General features: G+C 37.3%; 2 protein-coding genes and 1 long non-coding RNA gene across 3 annotated transcripts in view; 1 reads left to right on the plus strand and 2 right to left on the minus strand.

Annotated features, from left to right (window-relative positions):
* The window catches only part of LOC139150091 (uncharacterized), a 71,577-nt gene extending 69,441 nt beyond the window's left edge, over positions 1 to 2,136 (minus strand). The window contains exons 1-2 of the long non-coding RNA XR_011556189.1: positions 1,351 to 2,136; positions 319 to 440 (exon numbers count right to left, since the gene is read on the minus strand). This is a non-coding gene — a long non-coding RNA (uncharacterized lncRNA). The remainder of the gene's footprint in view (positions 1 to 318; positions 441 to 1,350) is intronic.
* Positions 1 to 14,756, plus strand: part of LOC139150089 (lutropin-choriogonadotropic hormone receptor-like) — a 109,765-nt gene extending 95,009 nt beyond the window's left edge. Inside the window, exons 6-9 of the mRNA XM_070722248.1 lie at positions 699 to 773; positions 5,301 to 5,369; positions 5,624 to 5,695; positions 7,245 to 14,756. Coding sequence (XP_070578349.1) covers positions 699 to 773; positions 5,301 to 5,369; positions 5,624 to 5,695; positions 7,245 to 9,552 — 2,524 coding nt within the window. The 3' untranslated portion in view covers positions 9,553 to 14,756. The remainder of the gene's footprint in view (positions 1 to 698; positions 774 to 5,300; positions 5,370 to 5,623; positions 5,696 to 7,244) is intronic.
* A 1,635-nt stretch (positions 14,757 to 16,391) lies between these two features.
* The window catches only part of LOC139150090 (stonin-2-like), a 42,066-nt gene continuing 32,391 nt past the window's right edge, over positions 16,392 to 26,066 (minus strand). The window contains exons 10-14 of the mRNA XM_070722249.1: positions 25,305 to 25,404; positions 22,108 to 22,343; positions 21,205 to 21,360; positions 19,631 to 19,720; positions 16,392 to 19,223 (exon numbers count right to left, since the gene is read on the minus strand). Of these exons, the coding sequence (XP_070578350.1) occupies positions 19,116 to 19,223; positions 19,631 to 19,720; positions 21,205 to 21,360; positions 22,108 to 22,343; positions 25,305 to 25,404 (690 nt within the window). The 3' untranslated portion in view covers positions 16,392 to 19,115. The remainder of the gene's footprint in view (positions 19,224 to 19,630; positions 19,721 to 21,204; positions 21,361 to 22,107; positions 22,344 to 25,304; positions 25,405 to 26,066) is intronic.

The raw sequence follows: 26,066 nt of genomic DNA on the forward strand, positions 1-26,066 counted from the left end.
CGGGATGATAATTTTGTTTTGCAATATTTTGTAAATTGAATGAAAGAAAGAGAATTACCCTGCAGTTACTCAGCTGATTCATTTTTGAGTATATCAACAAACATATCTGCAAGCCCAGCTTGCCTATGTTGTAAATGGTTTGTTTGTAGAAGGTAAATTATTCATTTTCTGTTTGTACTGCTATATCTCCATCTGTTGTAGTCTTAATCATTTTATGTAACAATTTGTACAATACTGTTCTTCGTTGTTTTTTGATAAAGTGCAGAGGTCATCAGGTGCACAAGAGTAATACATATAATTCTTATTAAGTGTACATACATGTATACATAAGGTATTTAGCCTTGCCCAGTCAGCGGATAAAGCAACTCATTTCCGTTCCAGCAGCTTTTTGATTCCAGAAGAGACACAAAATGAGGATATATCCCAGGGAAACACATACACTGTAGGGACAGAAAAGATATGACAGATTTGAAACATTAACAGCCTTTATAGAACTGACGTGTTAGTGTTTTTTCTTGCTGTCTGAGAAAACAAGTTTTCAAAGAGAGACCTGCACACATGGTACTGACAGTAAAATGAAGTTACATTTCACATGCAATACTGCAAATCAAAAAATACATTACAAATGCTGAGGACTTTATTGTTGAGTACAAATGCAATTTTCCAACAGAAAGCTATTGTTATTTTCACTCTTTCAGACAACTTGACCGGAATCATATCTCAGTAATCCACTCTGACGATTTCTTTGGGGTCCAAGTGGTGGTTGCTGAACTGTGAGTAACATAGCATTGCTTTAGGAAGAAAGATTATTACTGTAACTCTTATACATGGTGTACAGATCAATGCCAAAAAAAAAACCCTTCACCTGAATAGTGTGTCCCATCCCTTGTATTTTGGTACCATTACTCTGCCTGTCTATGGCTATCTTTGATGGTAATTATTATGAGCTGATTTGTACACAGTTATCTTCAAACCTTGCAAACAAAGGGGGAAAAAAGAGTAGCAAATTTTTGGTGAAAATTTGATACCTCGTTGTTTTGGTTCTAAAGAGTGGGGCCTCTAAAAGAGGCAAGGGTTGAAAAGCTATATGTGTGTTGATCATGACCATTCATGTTCATACCCAACCAATGATCAGTCAAAGGTCATGGAAGTGTTTCATGTGTACATTCTAGCTGCAATAATTGTAGCCCTTGGTTGGTGGGGATTGGGCTTCTGTCGTGCGGCTCGCGCCTTGCCCCAACCAGGGCTACAATTTCTCCCTATACCTGCTAGTGTAAAAGCTGCAGTGCGGATCTACACTGCATGGTCAAGGCACACACGGGGCCGCATTATTAGAGAATCTCGCCTTACCGTGTGCAAATTTCACTATAATCCTGCTCCCGGATAATGTTAGAGCCCTTGTAACTCCTATCGATGGTCAACTTTACTCCTTGCGGCTGAAAAATGACAGTTTAATGACTCAGGCGCGAAGTCAATTCGAACTGGACCGCCGTCGTTGAACTCTGTACCCAGCCGACTTGTACCATTACATTTTAGGGGTGGCCGACAGGTGTGAGGGAGCTGAATGAGCATGCTTACGGGTAGCCCTTCACTGCCTCCGGAGCCAAAGCCGGACACTCTTGCCATACTCGTAGGACTAGTTTATGGGATTGAAAGGGGTGGGTAATTTTCATGACAATATATAACTCTTGGTGAATAAAGAGAGATACTTTTGCCGAAGTTCAACTACGCATTTTAATTAGTTCAATAAATCCTGTGCTCTATCTTCCCAACTTTCTCAAATAAGTTACGTACTAGTTCAATAAATCCTACACGGGAACGGGTCATTTGAAGCAGTTAGAACTTTGTGTCCATGTACATTGTTCAGAGGCGTGTGCCTAAGTTAAACTCCATATAACTAGTTCAACTTTCACAACTATTAAAGTTCAACCATCCACCTCCATGGTACAACTACATTTACAAGATGCCGCTGTTGTTCAATGTGGAAAGAGTGGTTCCAAGCAAAATCTGTTCGACTAAAAAGGTCACAATGTGTGAAGTGGGGTGCCAAAACGGCATTCTTGTCCATGACGGCGTGACTTTGAACATTTTTTTTTAAAATCGGATATTTTCCATCTAGTATCAAAGTTTGACATATCGACGATTCGGGATTACTGTGAAATCGCCGATCGACACTGGACTCAGCACTCTGCGTCTGTGAAATCGCCTATACTTACAGAATATTTATCGGCAATTTCCGGACTCTAGACGATACTACAATGACTAGCCTTGTGCCACGGCACGCCGGGTCTGTGAAATCGCCGATATTTATTTATAGTTACTTATAGTGCAGCTTTGCCAAATACTTTGCTATTTGTATACAACACGTAGGTATTTTACTGTTTTTGTATGGTCGTAGCATTTCTTTAACTCATTGCACAAACGCGGATTACATTCCAGGTTAATTTTCTCACAGGACATTTATGTAGTCTCGCTTCGAACCATAGTGAACTTTACAGTGTGCATGATGAAATCAGTATGGAAATAGCCTAATATAGGAACGACTTCCTCCAATCTGATTAAAATCAGAAGTAGAGTACGGCGACGTCTTCTTATGCGTACGCGGTATTCTCTCGCTGTCGCGTAGTGAGAGGCGACAGCGACTCGGAGAGAATACCGCGTACGCATAAGAAGACGTCGCCGTACTCTACACCTGATTTTAATCAGATGGACTTCCTCCATCCGTTTGCTCATGACTACTTCAATAATGCAGTGTTTATCAATTTAAAATTTCGGCATTTTCTTGTCTGTCAACATACATCTTAATGATGAAGTAGGCCGGGTTGTATGAGGATTTCTTTACATCATTTTCACATCTGTGCTTTTTCATGGATACATCTTTCTTTTGTAACAAATTCATTGTAATCAGCATGTTTACATACATGCTTTGATATTGACCTCAGCAGTTTTTGAATAAATCTGATAAAATTTGAAGCACCGAAGTAGTAGTAGTCACAGTAGTAGTAGTATCTATTTAAAGCTTCCCATTTTTACACAAAGTTGAGAATGTTCCAGACTAATTAAACTCATGTCATGATGAGTGTGGGGGGAAAATGACATACATAACATGATCCGAAGTGGACCAAAAATGGACTCCTGAGATACACCGCACCAATCGACAAAAACATGAGCGTGTACACCTAAATAGCTAACATTGACTTCTTCCTGTAAGGTATGATCGAAACCACTTCAGTGACAAATCAGAAAACATGTACACAGAAAGTTCGCTCAGCAAAATGTTATGATCAACGATGAAAAAAATCTTTAAGTATATCTAAAAACAATTATCTTCATCTATATTCTGTAAAAGTATAGACCCTGGTCAGTTAACTTGACTAAAGCAATGTGACAAGAGTGATGTTGTCTGATGATTGTGAGTTGTAACAAAAAAGATTAAATGCATAAAACTGTAAAAACTAATATAAACATGTTTTTCTAGTATTTTAGATAGAACTGGTAGAAGGGAGATAGGCCTATAGTTGTTAACATCACTTTTAGAGCCTCCCTTATGAATCGGAACTATTTCAGCACATTTGAAACAGTCGGAAAATGTACCACTATAAGCTTCAAGATTAAAAAGAGTTGCGAATATTTGTCAGACATTTCACCACTTTACAGCTCTGGCCAAGCGCTAGTCTGGCTCGAACTTCGCAACTAGATGATACTAGAGTTTGTTAATTAGGCGGGTAAATATCCGATATATATCGAAGATTTTATAGCCTTAGAGATCTATATCATATAGTATATTAGCCGTAAATATCGATTGGATATTTTATAATTATATCGCGGTGTCCTCTTGTTGTCAGAGCATCTGTATAAAATGGCAAAGACGAGACGACAGACTTTGCATGGCGTGAATATCTCTTTCACTTCTCAGGAAATAAAGATGGCAAGTTCTTCAATGGTCACTGGTCTCTCTTTGCTTTCAGCGATAGTGGTATTCTAGCAGTAATTGAAAAGGAGCAAACAGTCCTATGACCTTTTTCAATCCTCCGAAAAGATAGCGTTAAAATAACAACAACTATACTGCCACTAGCGCGCTACTGTACTGCTAGTGCCACCGTTTTCATTAGTCCCTCACACCTGTCGGCCACCCCTAAAATGTAATGGTACAAGTCGGCTGGGTACAGAGTTCAACGACGGCGTTCCAGTTCGAATTGACTTCGCGCCTGAGTCATTAAACTGTCATTTTTCAGCTGCAAGGAGTAAAGTTGACCATCGATAGGAGTTACAAGGGCTCTAACATTATCCGGGAGCAGGATTATAGTGAAATTTGCACACGGTAAGGCGAGATTCTCTAATAATGCGGCCCCGTGTGTGCCTTGACCATGCAGTGTAGATCCGCACTGCAGCTTTTACACTAGCAGGTATAGGGAGAAATTGTAGCCCTGGTTGGGGCAAGGCGCGAGCCGCACGACAGAAGCCCAATCCCCACCAACCAAGGGCTACAATTATTGCAGCTAGTGTACCTTCCATTTTCACAATGACATACATGGTATTACTTGAAAAATGGACATCATTTGCTGATGCTCTTGGTATGTGAAAGGAAATGCTAGAGTCCATAAGAATACACACACATATTGGGAGGACTGAAAACTGATATTGTCACTGAATACTGTTGTTTTGCCTCCTTTGGGATGATTTTATGTAGGCAAGGTATTAACTTGCCATGCAATGCTTTGCTGATCTATGATGACAAAAATTTACACAATGCAGTAATATTGATACATTTTGCATGGTATTTAACCCTTTGAGAACCAAAGTCCATTTTCGTCGCTGTTACAAAACATAGAATGCAGACAATTTTTTTCAGATCTAGACAAATTTCTTTTCAGCTTTTTCCAAAAATTTTGATAAAAAATTGTTGCCAATGAAAATTCATGTCCCTTTGATCCAAAATTATCAAAACAATTACAGAAAAATTCATAAAAAGTGGTAAAATATGATACTGCCATTTACAGGTGGAAAAATTACAGCACTTACAGGGTTAATTGATATGTTGATATGACTCTGATCTGTATCTCATAATGCAATATGGATAAGCTAGTTCCCCAACAAATTTTGTTCAAACTTTTAATACCCTGCATGATCATAAAACATGCATGCGAAACTGCTAGCTGTTACTAAAAGATTGGATTACAGATTTTTAGCACGCAATTCATCAACCTATCAGTATGAAATGTGAAGACTTGAGTCCATGCATGAGACTAATCAGTGTAGATGTTCACTGACTGGAAATCTTACTGTGATTGTTTCCACAGCTCCCTGGTGTACAATGACATTGCTGTGGTACAAGACTTTGCATTCCGTGGTTTAACCGTTGTTGAAATGTAAGTATCGAGGAAATAGTCTCGAGAAGTTGTTCAAAATGTCCCTTTTTCACAACTACTACTACTAGTTATCATACTCTGACAAAACATACATCCATTGATTTAAAGATATTTGTCTGAATCATATTCAAGAGCACATATTTTCAGATAAAATTTTTGTTGATTTACAACAAAACATTACTACATTTTATAACGTCATTTCTAGGTACTTACATGATGACATTGTCTCTGTTTCTTATATCTTTTCGTCATAGTGATCTCTCTGACAACCCACTAACAGAGCTAGAGACTGATGCATTCGCAGCAATCAAGGAACTCCGAACTCTGTAAGTCAGAAAAATTACAATTATTGAAATGACATGTTTGCTTGAAAAATTCTGTTCTGTTCTGTCTATAACGGCAGCCACTTGTAGACGTAATAGAGTCAGAGTTCAAATACCACTTTGTGGAAATTATTTTTAGCAAAGCATGTGTTTTTCACAACTCGTGGCAAATAATTTCTATCATACATTGCTTATGACTATGCAAGGTACACACACATGGAGCATGTTGTTATACAAATACCAGTGCATATCACACTGTTTGTGTTCTGCTCAATAACATTTAATTTACAACTTTTGCTGCACACACTTACTCCGTAGCCGTACAATTCTGAACAAATTCAGATATGTGAGCAGTGATGAGATTTTCCTCAGTAATATTCATCTCTTGGAAAATTAAAGCAGCTAAGGTCTGCACATTGATCTTTAGCAAAATATGACACGTGTTAAACTTTCAGTTTCCATCAGGTTCCAAAGATCCTACTTCACAGACCAATCAAAAATAGCAATTATTTCTCATTTAAAATCACACTTACCACAAAAAAAACCATCGAAATGGCATGGCGTGCTCCGTATTATGTAGATGTGTTATCAATAGTCTACTTCTTCTCTGACCATATGCCCTCTAAATGAAATCCTAATCCAGAGTGTTGCTTGTTGTGGAAAGCAATAAGCAATATAATGTATTATGTAGGAACAGCTGGAAATTCTATGGACACCTTGCTACACAATTTTCTGGTTACCTGAGCCTGTTATAATTTTTCCCCGAATCAAGCATATTATGACTCAGTCGACAAAATCTTCCAAGAGTTATGATTACATATCTACTTTGCTTGGATGATACATGCATGCACCCTGTGGAATGATAAAATATGTGAAATTTCACCAAAAGATGTATACAACCATGTTGGGGTTTTTTAGCAAATATTATGTACTGCTACACACTATACAAGTATGTACACAATTTGGTCTATGTATTTGTATCAAGATCTGATAATAGTCCACTCATTGTGAAGAAAATCTGGAGAGTATAATTTGCGATGGGTACACAAAACAAACTATATGCATGGACATGCAAGCAGACCTCTGTATCAACCAATCCTTTTAGCTACAGCATCAGTGTTGTACTGTATTTGATTAAAACCTCTGAATCGGTTCACTCTTCGAAATTCAAATGTGGTGCGTTTCTGTATTGTTGATGGCAGCAATCTTAATTAGCTTAAAAAAATTCGATGACAGTGATATCAGGTTCCTTCATAATCCAGAAAATATGTTGTATTACAGTGATTTAACCCTTGCAAAGATATATGCATGTACATTGAAATTTCCTGACTAATGAAAATAACCAGTATTTAGCCATGGTACAGATGTCCATTCTATCCTGTCAGTAATATTAAATTCATGCTACATGCATTACAGCTATGAAGACCATGAGCATACTTGTCACAAAGGTGCAACAAGCATTTAAATTGATCTTTCCTTCTCCATAAAAAAACATACAAAAAAAGATTTCCACTGTGACAAATTTGACACCGTGCTGTTTCTTCCCTTGCAGGAAACTGTCTAACTCTGAAATGACCTACCTACCAACAAATGGACTGAACAACATCATAGAGTTGCACATTACCAAGACATATAGCTTCAAAACGTTTCCACCCGTCTTCAACTTTGAGAGGATACGAACAGCCCGTCTTACCTACTTCACCCACTGTTGCGCGTTCTCCTTCCCAACTGAAGAAAATTACCACAACGCTGCCAAGTTTGAGATTTTTGAGGGGCCACAAAATACTACCACATGTCCTCCAACTGTACTTCCAAACTCAACCATGCCGTATTCCTTCAACAAGGAATCGCTGTTTTTCACGGATCTGCTACCCATGACACGGAAGAGACGGAGAGCAAGACGCAAACGATCAGAGGGAGAGGAATGGGGTGATCATCCTGTGGAGACCTGCGATGACCCGTTTTGTGAAGAGTCTCATACCCCCAACTTTGAGGATGTTTTGGTTGCCAACCCAACACCGCATGGCCCTATTCCTACAAAGTCCTCCAACGGAGATGTCTGGATTTCAGAAATAGTCAATCCCAACCGATGCCATAATCATATAGGTGACAAAAGTGGTGCACTTGTTCCAAAGGACTACGCTTTGGTAGACTGTCAACCTGAACCAAACCCATTCAATCCATGTGGGGATGTCTTGAGTTATGTGTTTCTAAAAATCCTCATCTGGTTCGTGGCTCTCACGGCAGTCTTGGGCAATTTTGTCGTTCTAGTGGTGTTGCTTTCATACATTTCCAAAATGACTGTCACTAAATTCTTGATGTGTAATTTGGCCTTCGCTGATTTCAGCCAGGGTGTTTATCTCTTGGTGACCGGTATAGTTGACATGTTCACAGCTGGGCAATACTACAACTATGCTATTGACTGGCAGTGGGGTGCTGGATGTAGGGCGATTGGTTTCATCTCAATTTTTGCAACGATGATAGGCGTTTTCACCCTGACTGTTATTACAATGGAACGATGGTACGCTATCATCCATGCCATGCATCTGAACAAACGTCTACACATGAAAATGGCCGCAAAGATCATGATTGGTGGTTGGTCTTTCGCTCTGTTTATGGCAGCACTGCCGTTATTTGGTATTAGCGACTATAGTGTTACCAGTATGTGTCTCCCGATGCAGGCTAATAATCCCGTTGATTTAGCTTATGTTCTGATGTTGTGTTCAGTCATCACATTGGCTTTCTTGCTGGTTGTAGGTTGCTACATTAAAATGTATCTTACCGTTCGCAGTCCAGAGAGTTGTTCCTTGGCTCATAAGAAAGATGCAACAGTTGCAAAACGGATGGGCATCCTAGTCTTCACTGATTTTGCATGCGTTGTCCCTATCATGTTCTTTGCATTCTCTGCAGCCCTTGGCAAGCCTTTCATTGGCGTAGAAGAAGCTAAGATCCTTTTGGTAATTTTCTACCCCATCAATTCATGCGCAAACCCTTTTCTGTATGCACTCTGCACAAAAGCTTTCCGCCGGGATCTCTTCATGATACTGACGAAGCATGGCTTTTGTGAAAAGAGGGCAATGAAGTACAAGGGCACCTATTCCAGTGGGGCACGCTCCATGTCTCACTCAGTCAACCATCCGCCTATTACGACCAGTACAAGTCACCGACCGTCTACAGGATCTGTGCTTACTCAGTGCATGGTAGATTGGCACTACAACGGCAATGAGTGGCACAACTCCAGGTCGTCTCTCAACAGCAACATCACCCCGCAGACCACGCCGCAGAGCGTACCTCGCAACTTCCACACGGTGCAGTCGCAGGAAGAGGAGGAAGACTCAACACTACTCAACAACGCAGTCTTGATGAGAGCCAGCGGCAGTGTCAGCTCCAGTGGCTCCAGCAAGTCCAAGGAATCTCTGAGCAAAAAGCTCAGCACCGTCCTGGAACGACAAGACCCAACCAGCACAGTGGAAGCCCCGACAGAGACAACAAAATTAAATCCAAGTGAAGTAATCTGGAGGAGGCAAGATGAGCTGGATGATCCCACTGCGCCGATCGCAAATGAAGAGCACGCTGCCATTCACAATGACTACGAAAACATTGAAACAATCGAAGCCATGGTGGCGGAAAGCGGTCATTCCAGTGATACCAACAGTGATCAAGGTGACATGACAAAATCATACAGACTTCCTCTGGACAAATTTAATCAGGCGCGCAAGGACAGTAGAACTGACAGTGGTATACACTCAGCAATAACCACACCCGATGTGCTAGAGAACATTGATAAACAATTCCCCAACCGGGAAGCAGGTCCACAGACCCTCCTACTAGAGGCTATCTCTGATGAAACAAGAGTGTGAATCTGTAATAAAAGAGACAGGTTTTCAGGAATTGCTGTGAATTGTTCACAAATGAACCATCCAACGGTTTGTTATGATTAACAATTTTGTTTACAGATACATGGAAACCATATGTCAGTTCTTGTTTGATCTGTACAGAAAACCTTACTGGGTAATGATAGTTTTCTGGAAACTGCAACGTGTGCAGCACATTTGCAAGTACTGGGTAAATATTCTGAGCTCAAACGGAGCTGCTCATTTTCAAATTTGTTACTGTGAGGTTTTAAATCTCACCTTCCATTTGGAGGCTCATGTATATAGGATTTATGTTGAGTGTGTACTACATATCATGTTATTTATTCAGTTAAACTAGGAATGTAGGACATGTGTGTACTATGTGTTGTTGTGTTTTGTGTTTCTATAGGTTATTATTTGTAAACCTAACAATGTCATCTTCTTAGTCCATTTTGTGCAATATCATTCTTTTAACTGTAACATTTTAAACGTATCAAGACAATCATATTCCCTTGATCACCAGTCTTCCTCTTGTGCCCCCACTGATAGCTATGATAGTGGTTATACCTTTTCAAAGGACAAAATCTTGAATCCTTCTATTGGTCATACAACCAGAAGTAAGAAAGAACTCATTGCACTCAATTATGAAGAAAAAGTGTTGAGAACGAGACTGATTGAAGACAGCTAATTATATTGATTGTTTCAAGTTTGACATGTGCATTTCATTTGCCCTATATTTCATTGTGTAATTTATACAAACTTAAATTATACTTAAGTTTGTATAAATTACATGATGTTTAATAATGCGATGCAAAGTACAGTATTGTTCCAGTAGCAGTTTGTATTGTTTGGGGTTATGACTGGCATCTCTAACTGAAGACTTTTGTTTAATATTCATTTTCCAGGCTTTTGTTTTGTTTTTTTAAAAATTTACAGTTGTCGTGTGTCTGTCATTTTGTCACAAAGTAGACATAAAATGAGTAATTGAAAGTTGGCTGTAAATTTTGGTAACATTTCCATTATTCATATTGTTCTGTGAAAATGTGTTTTATGATTGAATACAAAATATTGGGATTTGCCAATGCAAGATTATCTTATGTACACTGTACAATATAAACAGTTTTTGTTGATGAATGAATTCTATTCAAAACTAAAATTCAATTGTCAACAATAATGTAGGACATACACATACAGGCTATGGTAGATTCAGGAGTTGAATTACACTGAGTGTTTAGACATAATTTTGGAGTTGAGAGAAAAGAATAGAAATTTATACTGTATCTGTCAAACACAGACAATACTGGAAAAGACATCAAAATTCACAGCTACATTTTAGGTAGCAAATAATCACAAATCAAATGAAACAATGTTTAGAAATATTGATCAAATGCACAACAACAAAAATCCTACACTTCTGCTGGTTTGTCCCATGCCACTTGAGGTCAAATGGGAGCAAAACCAGAAAATCAGGATTAAAAGACTTTGATAAGGAACTACATTACCTATACTTTCCTGTTGTAGTGTTTGAACTTCATAATAACCATCTGTTTTTGTAATTCTTTTGACTTTGTTGGATGAAATTGTTGATTTTTACAGTACATGCACAAGATGAAAACCCTTGCTGCCCACCTATGTTAGATGTTCAATATGCACAGATACTAAATACGACATTCCATTGAAGTGAAAGTTTGGTGCATTTGAATTTTGCAAAACATTCAAACACCGCGGATTGGACTGTGTAAAGCTTCGCTCAAGTGAAGCTGAGACTTCAACTGACCAAGTTGGGCGACTCTTGGTCTGAGAGAAATTTTAGGCTGGTGGACAAAGATGGTCTGGATACTGTGCATGTGGCATGCCAAAGAGGCCGCAAAGATAATACTGGTACTATACAGGCTACAAGTATGTAGCCATGGCTTGACCAAAATGATTGTAAAGTTGCTTTAACACTCATTGCATTTTGTCAACCAGTCTTGGCACTGCAAGTGGTGACTGGGGCAGAAACACAATGCCCTGTAAACTACAATAATCATCCTTAAATTAAGGTTGCTGTGTACATTTTGAGAATTTATTCAGTTTTTCCTTTGTCCAATCACCATACAGAATTCCATTACTGTAACTATGATATGTTGTCCATCGACAAGGAGGGCCCATTGCTGTGTCCTTCCACTGTTGCTGTGTGTTATTATTCAAGATATTTCACTGGTTGCTAAATGTAACCACCAGATTTCAACAAATGTGGGCAGACAGTAAAGATGCATAGATTGTTAAGCTTTGAAATTCCCATTTGAAAAAACTTTTTATCTTATAAGCTCAGGATAGCCAGTCCATTTTCAGAAATTGTGTATTTCAAAATGAAATTAGCAGCTTTTGTAAAATTTAACTTAAAAAGGCACTGTGATGTGAAAAAGTACAATTATAGGTTTGTAAAACTTAAAAGAATTGCCAAATTTCTTCATTTAATGATGAAGCTTTAGGTACATTGAATTTAAAAATAGTTTGAAAGAAATGGTGTAAAATAGATGAAAGAAATATTAATCTACATTTAGGTAACGTTAAAATTTTATGTCAACAAAAAATCATAAAACAATTTTCATGAATGGAACGAGTGATATCGAGCTGCCTCCTATAGCAAGATTGAAAATAAAAGTTTTCAAATATAATAAAAAAAATTGTTTATCGTTTAAATTTCAGTTTTGTAGACACAAATGCTTCTTTCCTGCTTCTTTTCTACTCAATACTGCAAGTCAGACAATTAAACTCTTGAACTCCCAACATCATTTAACCCTTATCCAGCCAGGCCTATCATTTCTCAATCTATCAAGTCTGTAAAAAGCAGTACTGAGGCACAACCTACATGTATTTTTAACCTACTTGACATGGTATGTTATAGCAGGTTATAAAATTATATAAGTTAGTAAAAATCATGTTTACAGTGTCTGAGTTTTCAGGGGCCTTCAAATTTTCAAGTCTTTGTTAAAATGCAACATAAAGGATATGTTCTATACCTTACTGGTTTTTGAGCCAACTTGACCTTTTGGTGAAATATGAACTTGGCAGGGTTACCTGGTTCATTCCCCTGATTGTTTGCTCATCTTCCTTAAGGACATCAATCAGAAGTTTTGGTAAGTTGTCTATACAAAGTAAACTTTGAGTTTATCTGTAAGTGCACAAAGCCTAATAATTGCTGACATGCCATCAGCAAGGCCACTTGGTATCATGTGGTATGTACATTACCAAAAACCATAATCATTGATTTTACAATTTGCATGTATTACATTTCTTTTTCATATTTTGCCTGGCAATAACTTTCAATACGGTCCCATGTCGTGTAAGTAGAGATATAACATATGAGTCAAACCATTCTATACTGAGCACAATACTTGTGGATCATACTGTTTTGTACTTGAGTTGTAAAGTTTACTGGCTGTTTTAGTGTGGAAGCACTGTTTTGAAGGACTATGCTGACTTGTCACTTGCATTGTTGCGGTTTTCTATTAAAGTCACACTTCTGCTGCAAACTCATACTTGCTTCAGGCAGGACTAGAAATGTTCTGAACTCAAAGTATTGTTTTCATGGTGGCAAAAAGTGCATACAAGTCGTATGCAATAAGAAACCACTCGCATTTATGGATAGTTTGTCTTGCCTCGGAGCCAAAATGATCTGGTTTCATACATGTATGAACACTGGAGGAGGGAATCTCAAGATCTCTCATGATGGAAAGCCTTGTATATAAGTATTTTGATGCAACTGAATGGAAGTTTGCATGCTGAATTAATTTTAGTATTTGCCAGATCTTTTGAAAAATTCAATATGTAAGGGGGAAAGTCAAAACAAACCATTCCGTTTGTTCAAAAGGACAAAGCAAATTCAGAGTAACTTGATTCCAGCAGCTTACCATGAATAATGTTGTTTGTCACTGTAAAATATTGTGTTAGAACTTATAACCTCTATGTGTTTACTATGACTTGAAAAAAAATGACCGAAAAAAAAAAATTAACACAGCACTTGACATAGAATCATTTCATTCATTGCAGTACTTCTAACATTTCCATTAGACGACCAGAATATCACTGAAGTATTTATGACTGGTGCCATTATTTACATGAAAATTTTAACCCATTCATTCCATAGATACCAAGCATCAACTTGTGAAATTTTACTGCAGCTGCAGAAATTGTAATGAGTGTGTTGATCAGTGATTCTGTGATGCTGTAGTATTTTTGATGGAAGAATAAAAAAAAAAGAGGTCATGGTATAAATCATTTTCCTGAAGCTTTTTGAAAAAAGAATTAGAAACAGCAGTCATAAAAAATTGCAAGTCCATAAATGTGAATAAAAAAAATTCAAAAAAATTCAAAAACAAGGGGTGAAGGACTGAACGACAGTGATTGATTTGTGGCCTTGGTTATGATTGTACTTGAGCAGCTGTGTATCTGGTAACAGGGCCACATACTTTAGAGTAGTCTTAGAGACAAAGTTTTCAGGACCACATCCAGCGGGTAGTCAGTCTTCGAGATTCTGACAGCTTGAAGCATTTCAATCAATTACGGTACGAATAGTGAATGAAATTTTTAGATGAGATTTTTTTCAGTATACTTTCCGAGCTGTGATACCTTTCTAACTGTTCAGTCCAAACTTTTTTAATGTGACGACAGAAACACTGCCTCATAGTCTTTCACATTAGCTATAGCAGTGCTGTTGTTGGTTTTGTAGTTTAATGAAAACACAGAACCAGACAGAGCAACTTAGTAAGTTGTCTCCACTTGTATATTTTAATATTACCAGCGTAGGGTACTTTTACGTGGCACTGTGGCCAGCCAGATACAATGTTCCTTCCTACAGAATTTTTGATGTATAATTGTAACATATGCCGTTTCAGAGAATGTTTACGTAACCCATTATTGAACCACTCCACTGGTGTACTTTCTCTGGTTGCCAGTATACTTGTAAAGAATTTTTTTTTTGGTTTCAATGTAAAATCTACTGTATATGTATATGTATAAATAGAGAAAAGAAGTCTTCTATGAATTTGCTATCTGAAATGTGAATTTTATCCATTTGTACATGTCCAACTCAAAGCAAATATTGTGCATTATTTGTGTATAACCAGAACTGTATCCCTTGACTTTTTAGCGTGAATAGTACTGTGATAAAGAGCAGCATGTTTACAAGAATAGAAAGAAATAAAGTCTATATTTCCCTATGAAAACTAGTATGCTCCTTAATTACTTTGTCTGGAACTTCTCCATAGTTTTGGTGTGATACTCATGAGCGGCTGTATGGCTTTGACAGAAAACCAGAGTATGGCACTAGACATAGACATAAGTTATGGTGTGTACTTGAGGAATATTTTATATCAAAACTATGCAGAAGTTCAATACAATAATTCAAAGTCATGAGACAAAATTTCTTGTCCTAGTTTTACTGTTGAAAGAGATATGCTGATTGTGTTTTGGTGAGAGTAATCATTGTACTCAGGGCTTGACATTGACAGTGACCTTGCATCTGCAAGTCCTCTTGTTTCTCATCTAGGCAGTACCATCCCTGATTTGGAAATTGGTGATCAAGTTTGGCCCACCACAAAAATATTACTATTTAGTTAAATGACGAAGCTTTGCATGGAAGATGAATTTTAAGCTCCTCTGCATTTATAGCTGAAGTGAAAAGGTCCACTCCCAGCTGTCACTCATTTAGTCTGACCTGATCAGATAGTTTTGCCCATAAAATATGAAAGAAGCACAATTACTAGATGCTAGGACTCCATGAAACTCACATGAACATGCAATATTGTGTTATACAGGACATTTTGCATTTCCACATCACCAGAAGAGGCAACATTTTACAAGCATGTCTTCATAAATTACGCTAATGAACCAACAAGTTCAACACCTGTTTTTGTTCTCAGAGTTTCTGAACATCACATGCATGACATGGTCAAATAGGATGTGCTGACATTTTTGCCACATTTAAAAGTATGTGCAGTTTACCCCTATATGAGTATGCATTCAGTCAAGTACAACCTAAAGCAGTTGTACTAACCCAGTACACCACGCTGACAAGGTACAGGCATTGGATGTGTCCAATAACACACCGTCACTCAAAGAAGATAACAAGGCACTGCTGCGCCATCTAATGACTATTGACAATATTATCATCGTTGATATTTATTTATATTTTTTAATCTTGATTACAGCAGAGATTTAGAGAACCTCTTTATCATGAAGGATGAGATACCGGTATGTGCACACATGGCTAAAAACAGAATGGTGTTTTACTTTGACAAAGAATTGACACCTCAATTACAAGTGTATTCATGGGGTTCACTAGACATGGGAAGGGTCTTGTAATTTTTTGAATGGCATTTCCCTTCACAACTTTTTTGAGGAAGTCATCATATACCTGCTGTAAAGCCGACCTATTTTCAACCCTGAATGAAGTTATGCCGTGAAGTTTGGTGAATAACCATGACAAATCTACTATCCTACAGCCATGGTAAAAAAGTGGCATGTCTGGCAATAGTCTGACGTTAAAATGACGGTAAATCTCCTGTGGGAATTTGCTTGCCAGGTTTTCGTTAAACTCAAAAAGATGTCTGGTCAGGCCCAAATCTTCAAAAAGTAGGCGTATTGTCACTGAATAGTTGATACTCCTGGGGAGGAGGGCAGGGAAGTGGGTGTAGTTCAAGGAAGAGGAACTTAATGTGGAAAATAACGGGTCAATTTGTCTGACACTAAGCTGAAAATCACCACACTGATCTTGCAACATACTATTCTCTCACACAGCACCATTTCTCATCATGCACAAACCCCTCAAATGTTGCTCAAAGTAATTGGTTCATAGCAAATTTCATTGTTGACAGCACTGTTTATTGCCACTCTTTACCGACATGATTTGAAATACTGGATAAAGTTACAAAGTTGTTGATGCAACAAACATATTGTGATTTTTCAAAATAATTTTCATTATATATGCTCCTCTTATAAAATGTCATTACACATTAGAAAATGTTTTTAGCCACTGTGAAATATAAGTTTTTGGCTGACCATAGAGGGAAAAAATACAACTTCAAAAAGGGATGTTGGACTTAACTATCATACTATCAACTTATTTAATACTCAAATATGTTGAGAATTGTTTCATGTAATTTTTTTAAAGACTTACATTACCATACTTGATTAAATTTTGCTATCTCCCAAGAAATTCCTTGTTGGATACCATAGAGGTTACATGGAAAGGTCCCTCAAGGCAGGGCAGTCCCTTCCTCGTTGAGTGATGCGTATTCAAGTCTACATGTGTAAAGTCTTTTTATGCCCTTGTCTACAATATTTTATCCATAATGATGATGCACATGATAAACTTACAAGAAAGGTACAATTTGAATCTTATGATTGGTGTACAATGAATGACTATGGTCTGATTCCATTGCATTTTATGGACATGATTGAACTTGTTTGCCTTGGCTTTTAGGTCTGACTCTGTCATAACAGCATAAAAATTGAAACAGACTGAGTGATGTGTTTTTCCTTGTGGGTGTATGGATGGCTGATAATGAATATTGTTTTTAGACCTAACAATCACTCCTAAGGCTTCACTTCTATTTGAGAAGTTTACTACCAACGATAGAATGGAGTATGTGAATTCAAATTGAAGGGGCTCACAAAAAATATTTCTTCAGAATAATAACACTATGAAATGCAAACTTTGTTCCAAGTTACATTTCCATTTATCATACCACTCAATAGTTGCATTAACATGGTTTGAAAACTCTATTTAAACAGGAGCTGTGGATTTTACCATAATAAAAAGCTTCCAATGTTATTCAGTTTCCATGCTTCACCGACAATTTTCCTCTACAAGTTGACTTTTCATGTGTCAAATATGAAACAGACCTCTACACACAAAAAAAGCTACCTTTTTTCCATTAACACAATACAATAATAACACCTGGCTTCTTGAACTTGAATATCATTTAACAAGCAGTGGAAATATTGCATTCACAACCTTGGTTAAGTTTGTCCCAGCAAATTCTGGAAAATCGCTTGAATAATTCCATCAACTACTCCCTGAACATATGCTTACTGTGTTCAATAATATCGTTGACTTACACATTGTAAGAGACACAGCTAAAAGGCCTGGCAAAGTATTTTGATTAATTTTTCAAAATGTGGAATACGGGTAACCGAATATGAAAATTCCATTATATACCACTAATATAGTTTATTTGTGAAAAGAGGGTCAAAATTGACCCAAAAGTTTTCATACCTCAGTGTGGCTTACTTGCAATGACTCTCACGATTCACAATAAACACTGTTCATGTTTCATAATCTTGATCATTTTCTTATGTGTAATAGCTGTCTTAACTGCGTATATTTTGATATCCCCATGAAAATCATTGATAGGAGCTTTGATCAAAATGACTGACTAGTATTCAAGGGACCTATTCAAATCAATCAGAGGTTCAATTTTTGCATGCAAGCTAATGCCATCAATGCTTTACAACTCACCAGTAAAATTAAAAAATTCAGAAAAAAGAGCATATGACAATTGACAGTCACAATGGTATTCTTCAATATCAAAAAAAATCACTGTCCTTCCTTAATAGTCAAAATATGAATGATGAAAGTAAAAGGGGAGTCAATTATCACTTCAAGAGTTTGTTCAGTACATGGGAAGAATACTGAGTACTATTCTCATAATAAATACTTTTAATCTTGTACATAATCAGTGGCATGTTATAACATGCCATGTTGCTTACAGTCACTATATTTAACATTCCTGCTTTTTTAATCTACTTTAAACTGTTATTCAACTTTAAACAGTGCAGTCAACCTACATTATACAAAATGGAAAACAGTCTCACTTCTTGTCTTTAAATAAATTAACGTTTCGTTCATTTTGTTAGCCAGCAAGTAGAGGTCGTAAATGCATTTTAGAATCATTTACATTCAACATCTGTCTTTCTATCCAAGCATTTTTTCCTAAAATTCTGATATAAAGCCGTCTACGCTATCATCACTTCATCTAGTTGTATTTGAAGTCAAGCATGTATATCAGGCATAAAATCTGGCGAGCCATGATCTACTTTTCACCATGCCCCACACCTACTTGTGAAAGCAAGCTAATCTCAAAAATTTCAACTTTAATTTTGATTTTTCAAAAATGCAGTTAAGTGTGTGTGCTTTCCACTCAACTTTGGAGTTAAAAAATACAGGCATCAGCTGGGACAGTAAACAGAGTGTGCAGTTGTAACTACAGACAAATTTTTTGTAATGAGAATATCTGTTTGATTAGTCAAGTGATTTTCAGAGTTGCCTCATAAGAACAAACGAGCAAATACAACCATGCTGGATACCACTTCCTGCCTGCATTTGTATACTGTGTAGTACCATCAATTTTTGAACATTCAGTGCACGGAAACCTGTTCTGGTACTGCAATACAATATGCAGGTGTAGTATAGCTTACATGGCAGAAAAAAGGTTACAGTATCCCTGTACAGCACACTTGCAGTCATGAAACTGAAAGTGGTTCCATTTGTAAATCTGAGGTCTTTGAGTTCAGTGTCTCGGTTACCATTCTGCATCTCCAATTGCCTTCTGAAATACATAGTCTTTACCCTTCAAGTTCATTATGCCGTCTTTCAAGTGAAATTTCCATTTGTTTCGACTTCTGTTGATCTGTAACAACAATTTTTGAACAAGTCATATAAACGATTTATGTACACATGTATGTAGTAACACAATAATCTATCTCTAGTTTCTGAAACAATGAATTCTAAATATGAACTGATCAGCTTAAAATTTTGAGAAATCTTAAAAAGCAGCAATTTGTAAAATTCATAGCGGCAAAATTCAAAAAATGAACAACAGGAGCAATTTCTCGAAAATATCATTAAACAGCTTTACGATTTTTGACACACATATAGAAATCAAGTAGCAAACCATACACAAACATATTACTTTGATGCAACACAAATGCCTAACCAACTAGACCTAAACTACATGCAGCTAAGACAACACAGGTTACGAAGAAGTCTCAGGTCTAAAAACAGCCAATGTAAATCAGTCTGCCATATGTAATTTACCTTATCATATTGACAAACTACTACATTTTCAGTATCAAATAATTCTGCTGGGTCTTCATCATCTACATCATCACCAGAATTCAATGGTTCCTGCAATAAATGTAATAATTTGTTATACATAATCTTTAACATTTGACTTCTCTATACACAAACTTTTCCTTACTATTCAAATGATGCGTTTCTGCACTGGCTCCATATATTAGTTGTGGATTTAATGCCTTGAATTAGAAGACTCAGGTCTACCTATCAGATAACAAAATGTGCATACCATGCTGCTTTGTGGATGCTTTCAACATTGACATTGTACATTAAGAGTTACCACACACTGGCCATTTCCATTGTCACATAAACTCTGGCAAAGGCATGAATTTCCATTGGCACTATGGCGACATGTTAATGAGCAAAACTGCTTAACTGTCAAAAGATTAAATGTTACAATATGACAAAAGATGCACATGTAAGAAATTACATAGTATCTCTGAATACCATGTCAACAAGAACTAAATATCAGATTTGAGGCTGTTCCCTTACTTACCTAAAATGTATCTCTTTATGGGTATCAACAAGATGCCCTGTAAGTGTACAAAATTCCTATTCTCGCCTCGCAAAAACAAAATATACAAAATTCCTCTCGCCTTACAAAAATTACAATGAAGCAATAATTCAAAGAGGGCAACCGATAACACATGTAGGGAGCTTGCACTGTTCACCAAAATGGTCCACATCCAGAGTAGCACGCATATGTGAAGCAGATCATTTTTTTCAAAGATTTGAAAATATAGGTTTCCAGTGTGACTGTCATAAGTAATGTCATCCGTGAGTAACAGCTGCCTGGGCACACGCTCCAGCTTTGTAGGCCGTAATCTGATGTGCTCATCCTACTAGTTAGTTCTCTTTCACTTGGGGAAATTTTACATATTGTATTAACAAGGATCAAACTAAATATAATTCCTACAATGATACTTCTTAACTGACTCAAAAAAGTTCAGAACACATGTACCGGTATATCACAAGGGCTCACAGTACTTCACCCAACTACTAAAAGTACAAAAGTCCCTTCAAAACTTTGCTTAGGAGAAACTAATGAGATATTGAAATTTTAGATAACAGACAACTCATCTATCTGACACACACTGTAATGCTGGCACAGAAGCAATATTATTAAAGCTGATCAACTGTCCACCTCAATATTCTGCTCTGAATGTTTTCCTATCATTACTGGATATGATACAGTCCGGAACGTTCTGTCAAAACTCCAATCTGCATGCCAACTCATGGTTCTACTTCGGAACGAAAAGGACCCAATATATTCTACAGACTGAGAACACCCAAGTGATCACGTGATGGCGCTACAAACACTTCCATGTGTACAAACGTGTATGGAAATACACATATTTCTGTGTGCGTTTGTGCATGTTGTTTTATTTTTACAGTGGTCTATTCAATTTGGGGGTTTAATCTATTGGCAGCGCTGTCTTTGCAATGGCAAGAGTTTGCATGGAAATTCTGAAAGTCCGAGTAAAGCTACAGCTGATTTGGCCTTTAGTCATATGGCATTGTTCTGTGTGTCCTACCTCATCTTCTACTCCTTCAGCATCATTGTCTTCATTTTCTTCATCATCGTCGTCGTCGTCTTCATCTTCTTTCCCTTCACCTCCATATTCATCATCCTCTTCATCACTAGATGTGTCATTTCCCCCATCCACTTGAATAATTGCTTGGTTAGGTACCTGTGAGAATGTGGAGAATTAGATTTGTTGCCAATGGAATGAAACTAGGCTAAATCTCTTGCACATTATATGAAAGAAAGCCTGTACAAGAGCCTTGCATTACTGTATGAACATGTCCAATATATTGCATTTTAGCAAAGACTTAAAGGGCCAATAATGCTAACTGTTGACGATTTCTTCATTATGTTTATTTTGTATATCAATTGCAACTTCTTATTCTACTCCAAAAAGAATGTTGAAACACCCTCTGTTTAGCTTGCTATCTTAGCATCTCTATGTGTAGAATGCATTGTTATTGTTTACATTTGAATTCTAGTCCGGACCAGCAGTCACTTTTCAACAATAACAAAGCAGTTTACACATGTACAGGCTGAGTTGACAAGCTGAACACTGTGTATATCAACATGCTTTGGGTAGTAGAACAGAGAATTATGGTTCACATTCAAAACAAAAATGGTGAAAAAATTATCAAGGTTAGCATTACTGGCCCTTTAAATATTTGAAGGCCCCTAGAAACTTTGGTATTGTACACACAATTTTTTTTGACTGGTATAGTAGGTGAAAAACACATAGGTTTTGGTTCTATATTGCTTTTGACTCAGCAGATGGGGAAGTGTTAGTCCAAGCTGGATAAAAGATAAAGGACAACAAATGTATTTTGAAACTTTGAAATAATTCACAGATTTCTGGCCTACCATGCTGGCAAATTGATCAGGGGGTGTTTCTCTGAGCTTTTTGGCAACTTACTGTTGATTGCACTTGTCCAATGATTTGTTGCGTTTGGTGTTGTTGTGGTTGACCAGGCTGTGCTTGGTGTATATGCTGCTGAACTATAGTTGGCTGTGTTCCATGTTGAGTTTGTATTGCGCCCACTGTTTGGATAGGCACTTGTTGATATACAAGCTGAGACGCTCCCTGTGCGTTAGTTGCCTGGGTTATTGGCGTCACTTGATATGCTGGATACGTCTGAGTTCCACTCCCTGCTTAAAGAGTATCAGCAATGATCAAAGTATTATTCAGTAAATTTTATAAATGTTACAGAAGTTTGAAATGTGAAGGAAGAGTGATTTCACAGATGGAGAATGTTTACATGATATTTACAAGCCAAATAATACCTTCCTTTAGTAGTAAGCATCTGGAAGTTGAAAAGTTTGAAAAACTCGTTCATTACAAGCTTTACTCAAGGAAACTTTCATCATTCTCTTTCATAATCAACAGTAAAATGCAGGGGTCACTGGGGAAATTTTTGGTATGGAGAAAGAAACAATCTAAACTTTACAAATATTTGAATTGAACTTGCCCTTATGCTAAACTCTAAGGGGAAAATAATAAATTTTTAATTTCAGAAAAAACCAAGATGTTGAAACTTAGCTAACTCTGAATTAAAAAGGAGTCAACAAAAGAGGAAGACAATCAGTGTTGTAAAAAGTATTTGGCTCCTAGGTGCATACTAGAAGCACCCTAATTAAAGATTCAATAAATATTTCATATTATCTCTGATCTCTTATGGAGACAGTACACTGTGAAAGTTGACTACATGCACAGAAATTACAGGAAAATGCAGTAACAAGTTCAAGTTGAACACCTTCACTATCAATTGTTGTGGTCGACCAATATAAGAAGAACAGATTACGAAAGGTTTCCGTAATATTTTGTTTTGCTGAGGCTGAAGAATGAACACCTTCCTATGATTTCATGCGACCTGTTTTTTGGAAAATGTCATTTCGAGGACTAAAAGTAAACAAAAGCAAGCCTACAACTGCCTGACATGTACTGACATTTTTACAAAATTAACGATAAGCAATCATCGAAATAATCGGTGGCAATGGTGGCATTTGCCACCAAAAACTGTCAATCTGCCACCAAAATTTTTTTGTGGTGGTATTTTTCTGCCACTAAATTCTGGGTCATCATGTCATCGATCCTACAGCTTGAATGAAGGAACACTAGTCTGAAGGAACACGCGCTGTCTGACGGCGGAAAAACCCATTAGCCCCCAAAAAAAACCAAACTAATTGCGACATTTTGGCATGAATGAAAACACAGCGTGAATCCAAACTTGTGATTGGCTATCTCAATATCGATGACAGCAGCTTTTGTACACTGGACATGTTGTTACCCTCTGTGATAGCCGCATATGCAGTCATACGGCACAAGATAAAAGCATGTTGTGACATTTTGAAAACGAAGCCAAACTGCAGCCTGCATGAATTAAATAACAATAAATACTTGCAATTCATTAGCCTGTACAGGGCTCAAAAATCCTATCGCCCGACGCCCGTGGCTAGTGAATTTTGCGTTCGGGCAAGTAAAATCAATATGCTTACCTCCGACGGGCAAGTGCACCAGCGGTTGAATTAACTAATTACTAAGCTCTGGACAATTCAAGCTTGAAAACGTATTTCATTAGGTCTGTACACGCCTACAATCATTGTAAGTCCTTCAACTCTCAAAAGTTTTTTTCTGAAAACCCTTGAAAATCCGCCAGACATCGCAAAATAATCGTTCTTGCTGTTGTAAAACACAAAAAGTCGTAAAAATACAGTTTTGCGACATGTTCTCTCCGACGACACGGAGTGAACTCACTGTTTTGTATGTGTGCCGTAAAGTGGTATGCTCTTGACAGTGGTTGCCATTCTCTTTGTGCAAGTGGCTGCATCAGTGCAGCATGAGTCGTATGACAGTCGATCGGCTTCACGCGATAGTGTAATTGCACCCTGTGCTTGGTAAATGGATGTAAACTTATTCGAGGCCATGGATCTCGGCAATGCTTACTGTTCAACGTAAATCAACACCCAGATGAAAAAGTACAAGTTCACATCGTAGTCGAAACAGACTCAGTCGACCAAGGAGGCCACATATTGCAGCTACATAGTGTGTGAGATGCAGACAGTTTCAAATTACGTGACCTTGGTTGTTAGGGATCGGCGCTCACTTACAGAAAACAAATCTGCACTGAAGAGTAACGAAAACGAAACTTGAATCTGCTCTCTTTACGAATACATTTATCAAAATAAAACTTTGAAAGACGGCTGTGCTCAGTGAGTAAACATGTAAACAGGTAAAAGGGTTGCAGATGTACATGTGCGTATGCATTGGCAGATAAACACTAACAGAGCAGTTGTTTGTGATCTCAGCTTGATACTAAAGAGCAGCAGCCAGCTATGCACATTGTAAATCACACAATCTTATTACTCTTATGCAAAGATTTTATTTTGGATTAGGTTTTGGAAAAATTCCACATTCAAAGATGTTTTCTAGATGGCCAAATCTACAGAAAAAAACTAAAGTATTCTCACATTTCTTCTGCGACATTTCAGATTGGTAATAGTCCTTCATTTTAACAAGAATGTTTGAATGTTTTTTTCCCTCTTTGAATTCACTTCATATGGCCAAACTCTTGCTTTCTGTTACAAATTACTAGTATAGTTATTAGAAATTTAGGGCAAGTAATTTTTCCTGTCGGGCAAGTAAAATGAAATTCACGTGTCCCACGGTTGGTAAGTTTGAAATTTTTTTTCGAGGCCTGCAGTATGGTTGATTTTTTGTGACGTGTACTCACCATATTTTCAAGAATTTATAAATTAGAATGAGTATGTGGCAATGACAAAATGTTGTATTATACCGATCAAAAACTGCCACCAGAATTTTCATAATTGCCACCTGATTTTATATTCGGTGGCAAACTTTTGCCACAAGAAATAAAAAAGTATTTCTATCCCTGCTATAAGCCTATCATTCTCACAAAATGTAAATCACTCAGCATAGGAATACTTAATAAAATTTAGTATGTGTAATAATACACCACCATCAGTGTGCTTCTCACAATATCAGAATTCTACACGGTCAATACTAAGACATTTGAGCGATATGACTGAGTTATATACCTTAGTATAGCATATACTCTGAAATGTTTAACACAGTACCAGTGCCCCTTGTCTTACCTGATGTTGGTAATGTTACAGTGGTTAGCGGTTGATGTTGATATGCTACTGGTATAATACCTTCAGGTAAAGCCATGGCTGCCTGTTGAGCGGAAGCACTCTGAAATTTTGAAGTCAAAGACATACATAACGGTATATACATACATACATACATATATAAGTTGAAAAGAGCTTAAATAACCTATGAAGAAGAGGTACAAGAAGTCAGGAAGAGATGGTTTAGAAGGAAACTTTTGTTCAATTACAATATTGGTATGAAGAACATTCATAATACAAGGTGAACACACTTTGTCGACATTGTTGATAATTTGTTCTGTCTGCCTCCTGTTCCTACATAAGAGTGGCCATGTACTAATAACTACCAGGAGTCACATGTCATTGTTCTAATGCCATATAACAGTGGATGACATGCCCATTCCTGACTTGTAATAACGATCTGTAGATTAATTGTTGTGCTAATACATGCAAGCAATATAATACGTTTAAAATTTTGTGACTCTTGGCAATATTTCAGAAGGTGATACTTCCATGCCCAACATTATGAGCACATAGTCAAAGCAAAGTGTCTGCCTTTCATGAGGATATGTGGCTGAGACATTAAAAAACAAATTCAAGAAGCTATATTAGGATACCAGCATATTTCTTAACCTCTACAGGAATTTCAGTCATCCCACTGAGATTTTTCCTTGTCTCAGCATTCAGCCCCAAGATACTAAACCATACTATGGTGGTGGATATGGTGGATTGGTTTGAAAAAAATTC

Source organism: Ptychodera flava, chromosome 14 (assembly GCF_041260155.1).
Source record: "Ptychodera flava strain L36383 chromosome 14, AS_Pfla_20210202, whole genome shotgun sequence".
NCBI lineage: Eukaryota > Metazoa > Hemichordata > Enteropneusta > Ptychoderidae > Ptychodera > Ptychodera flava.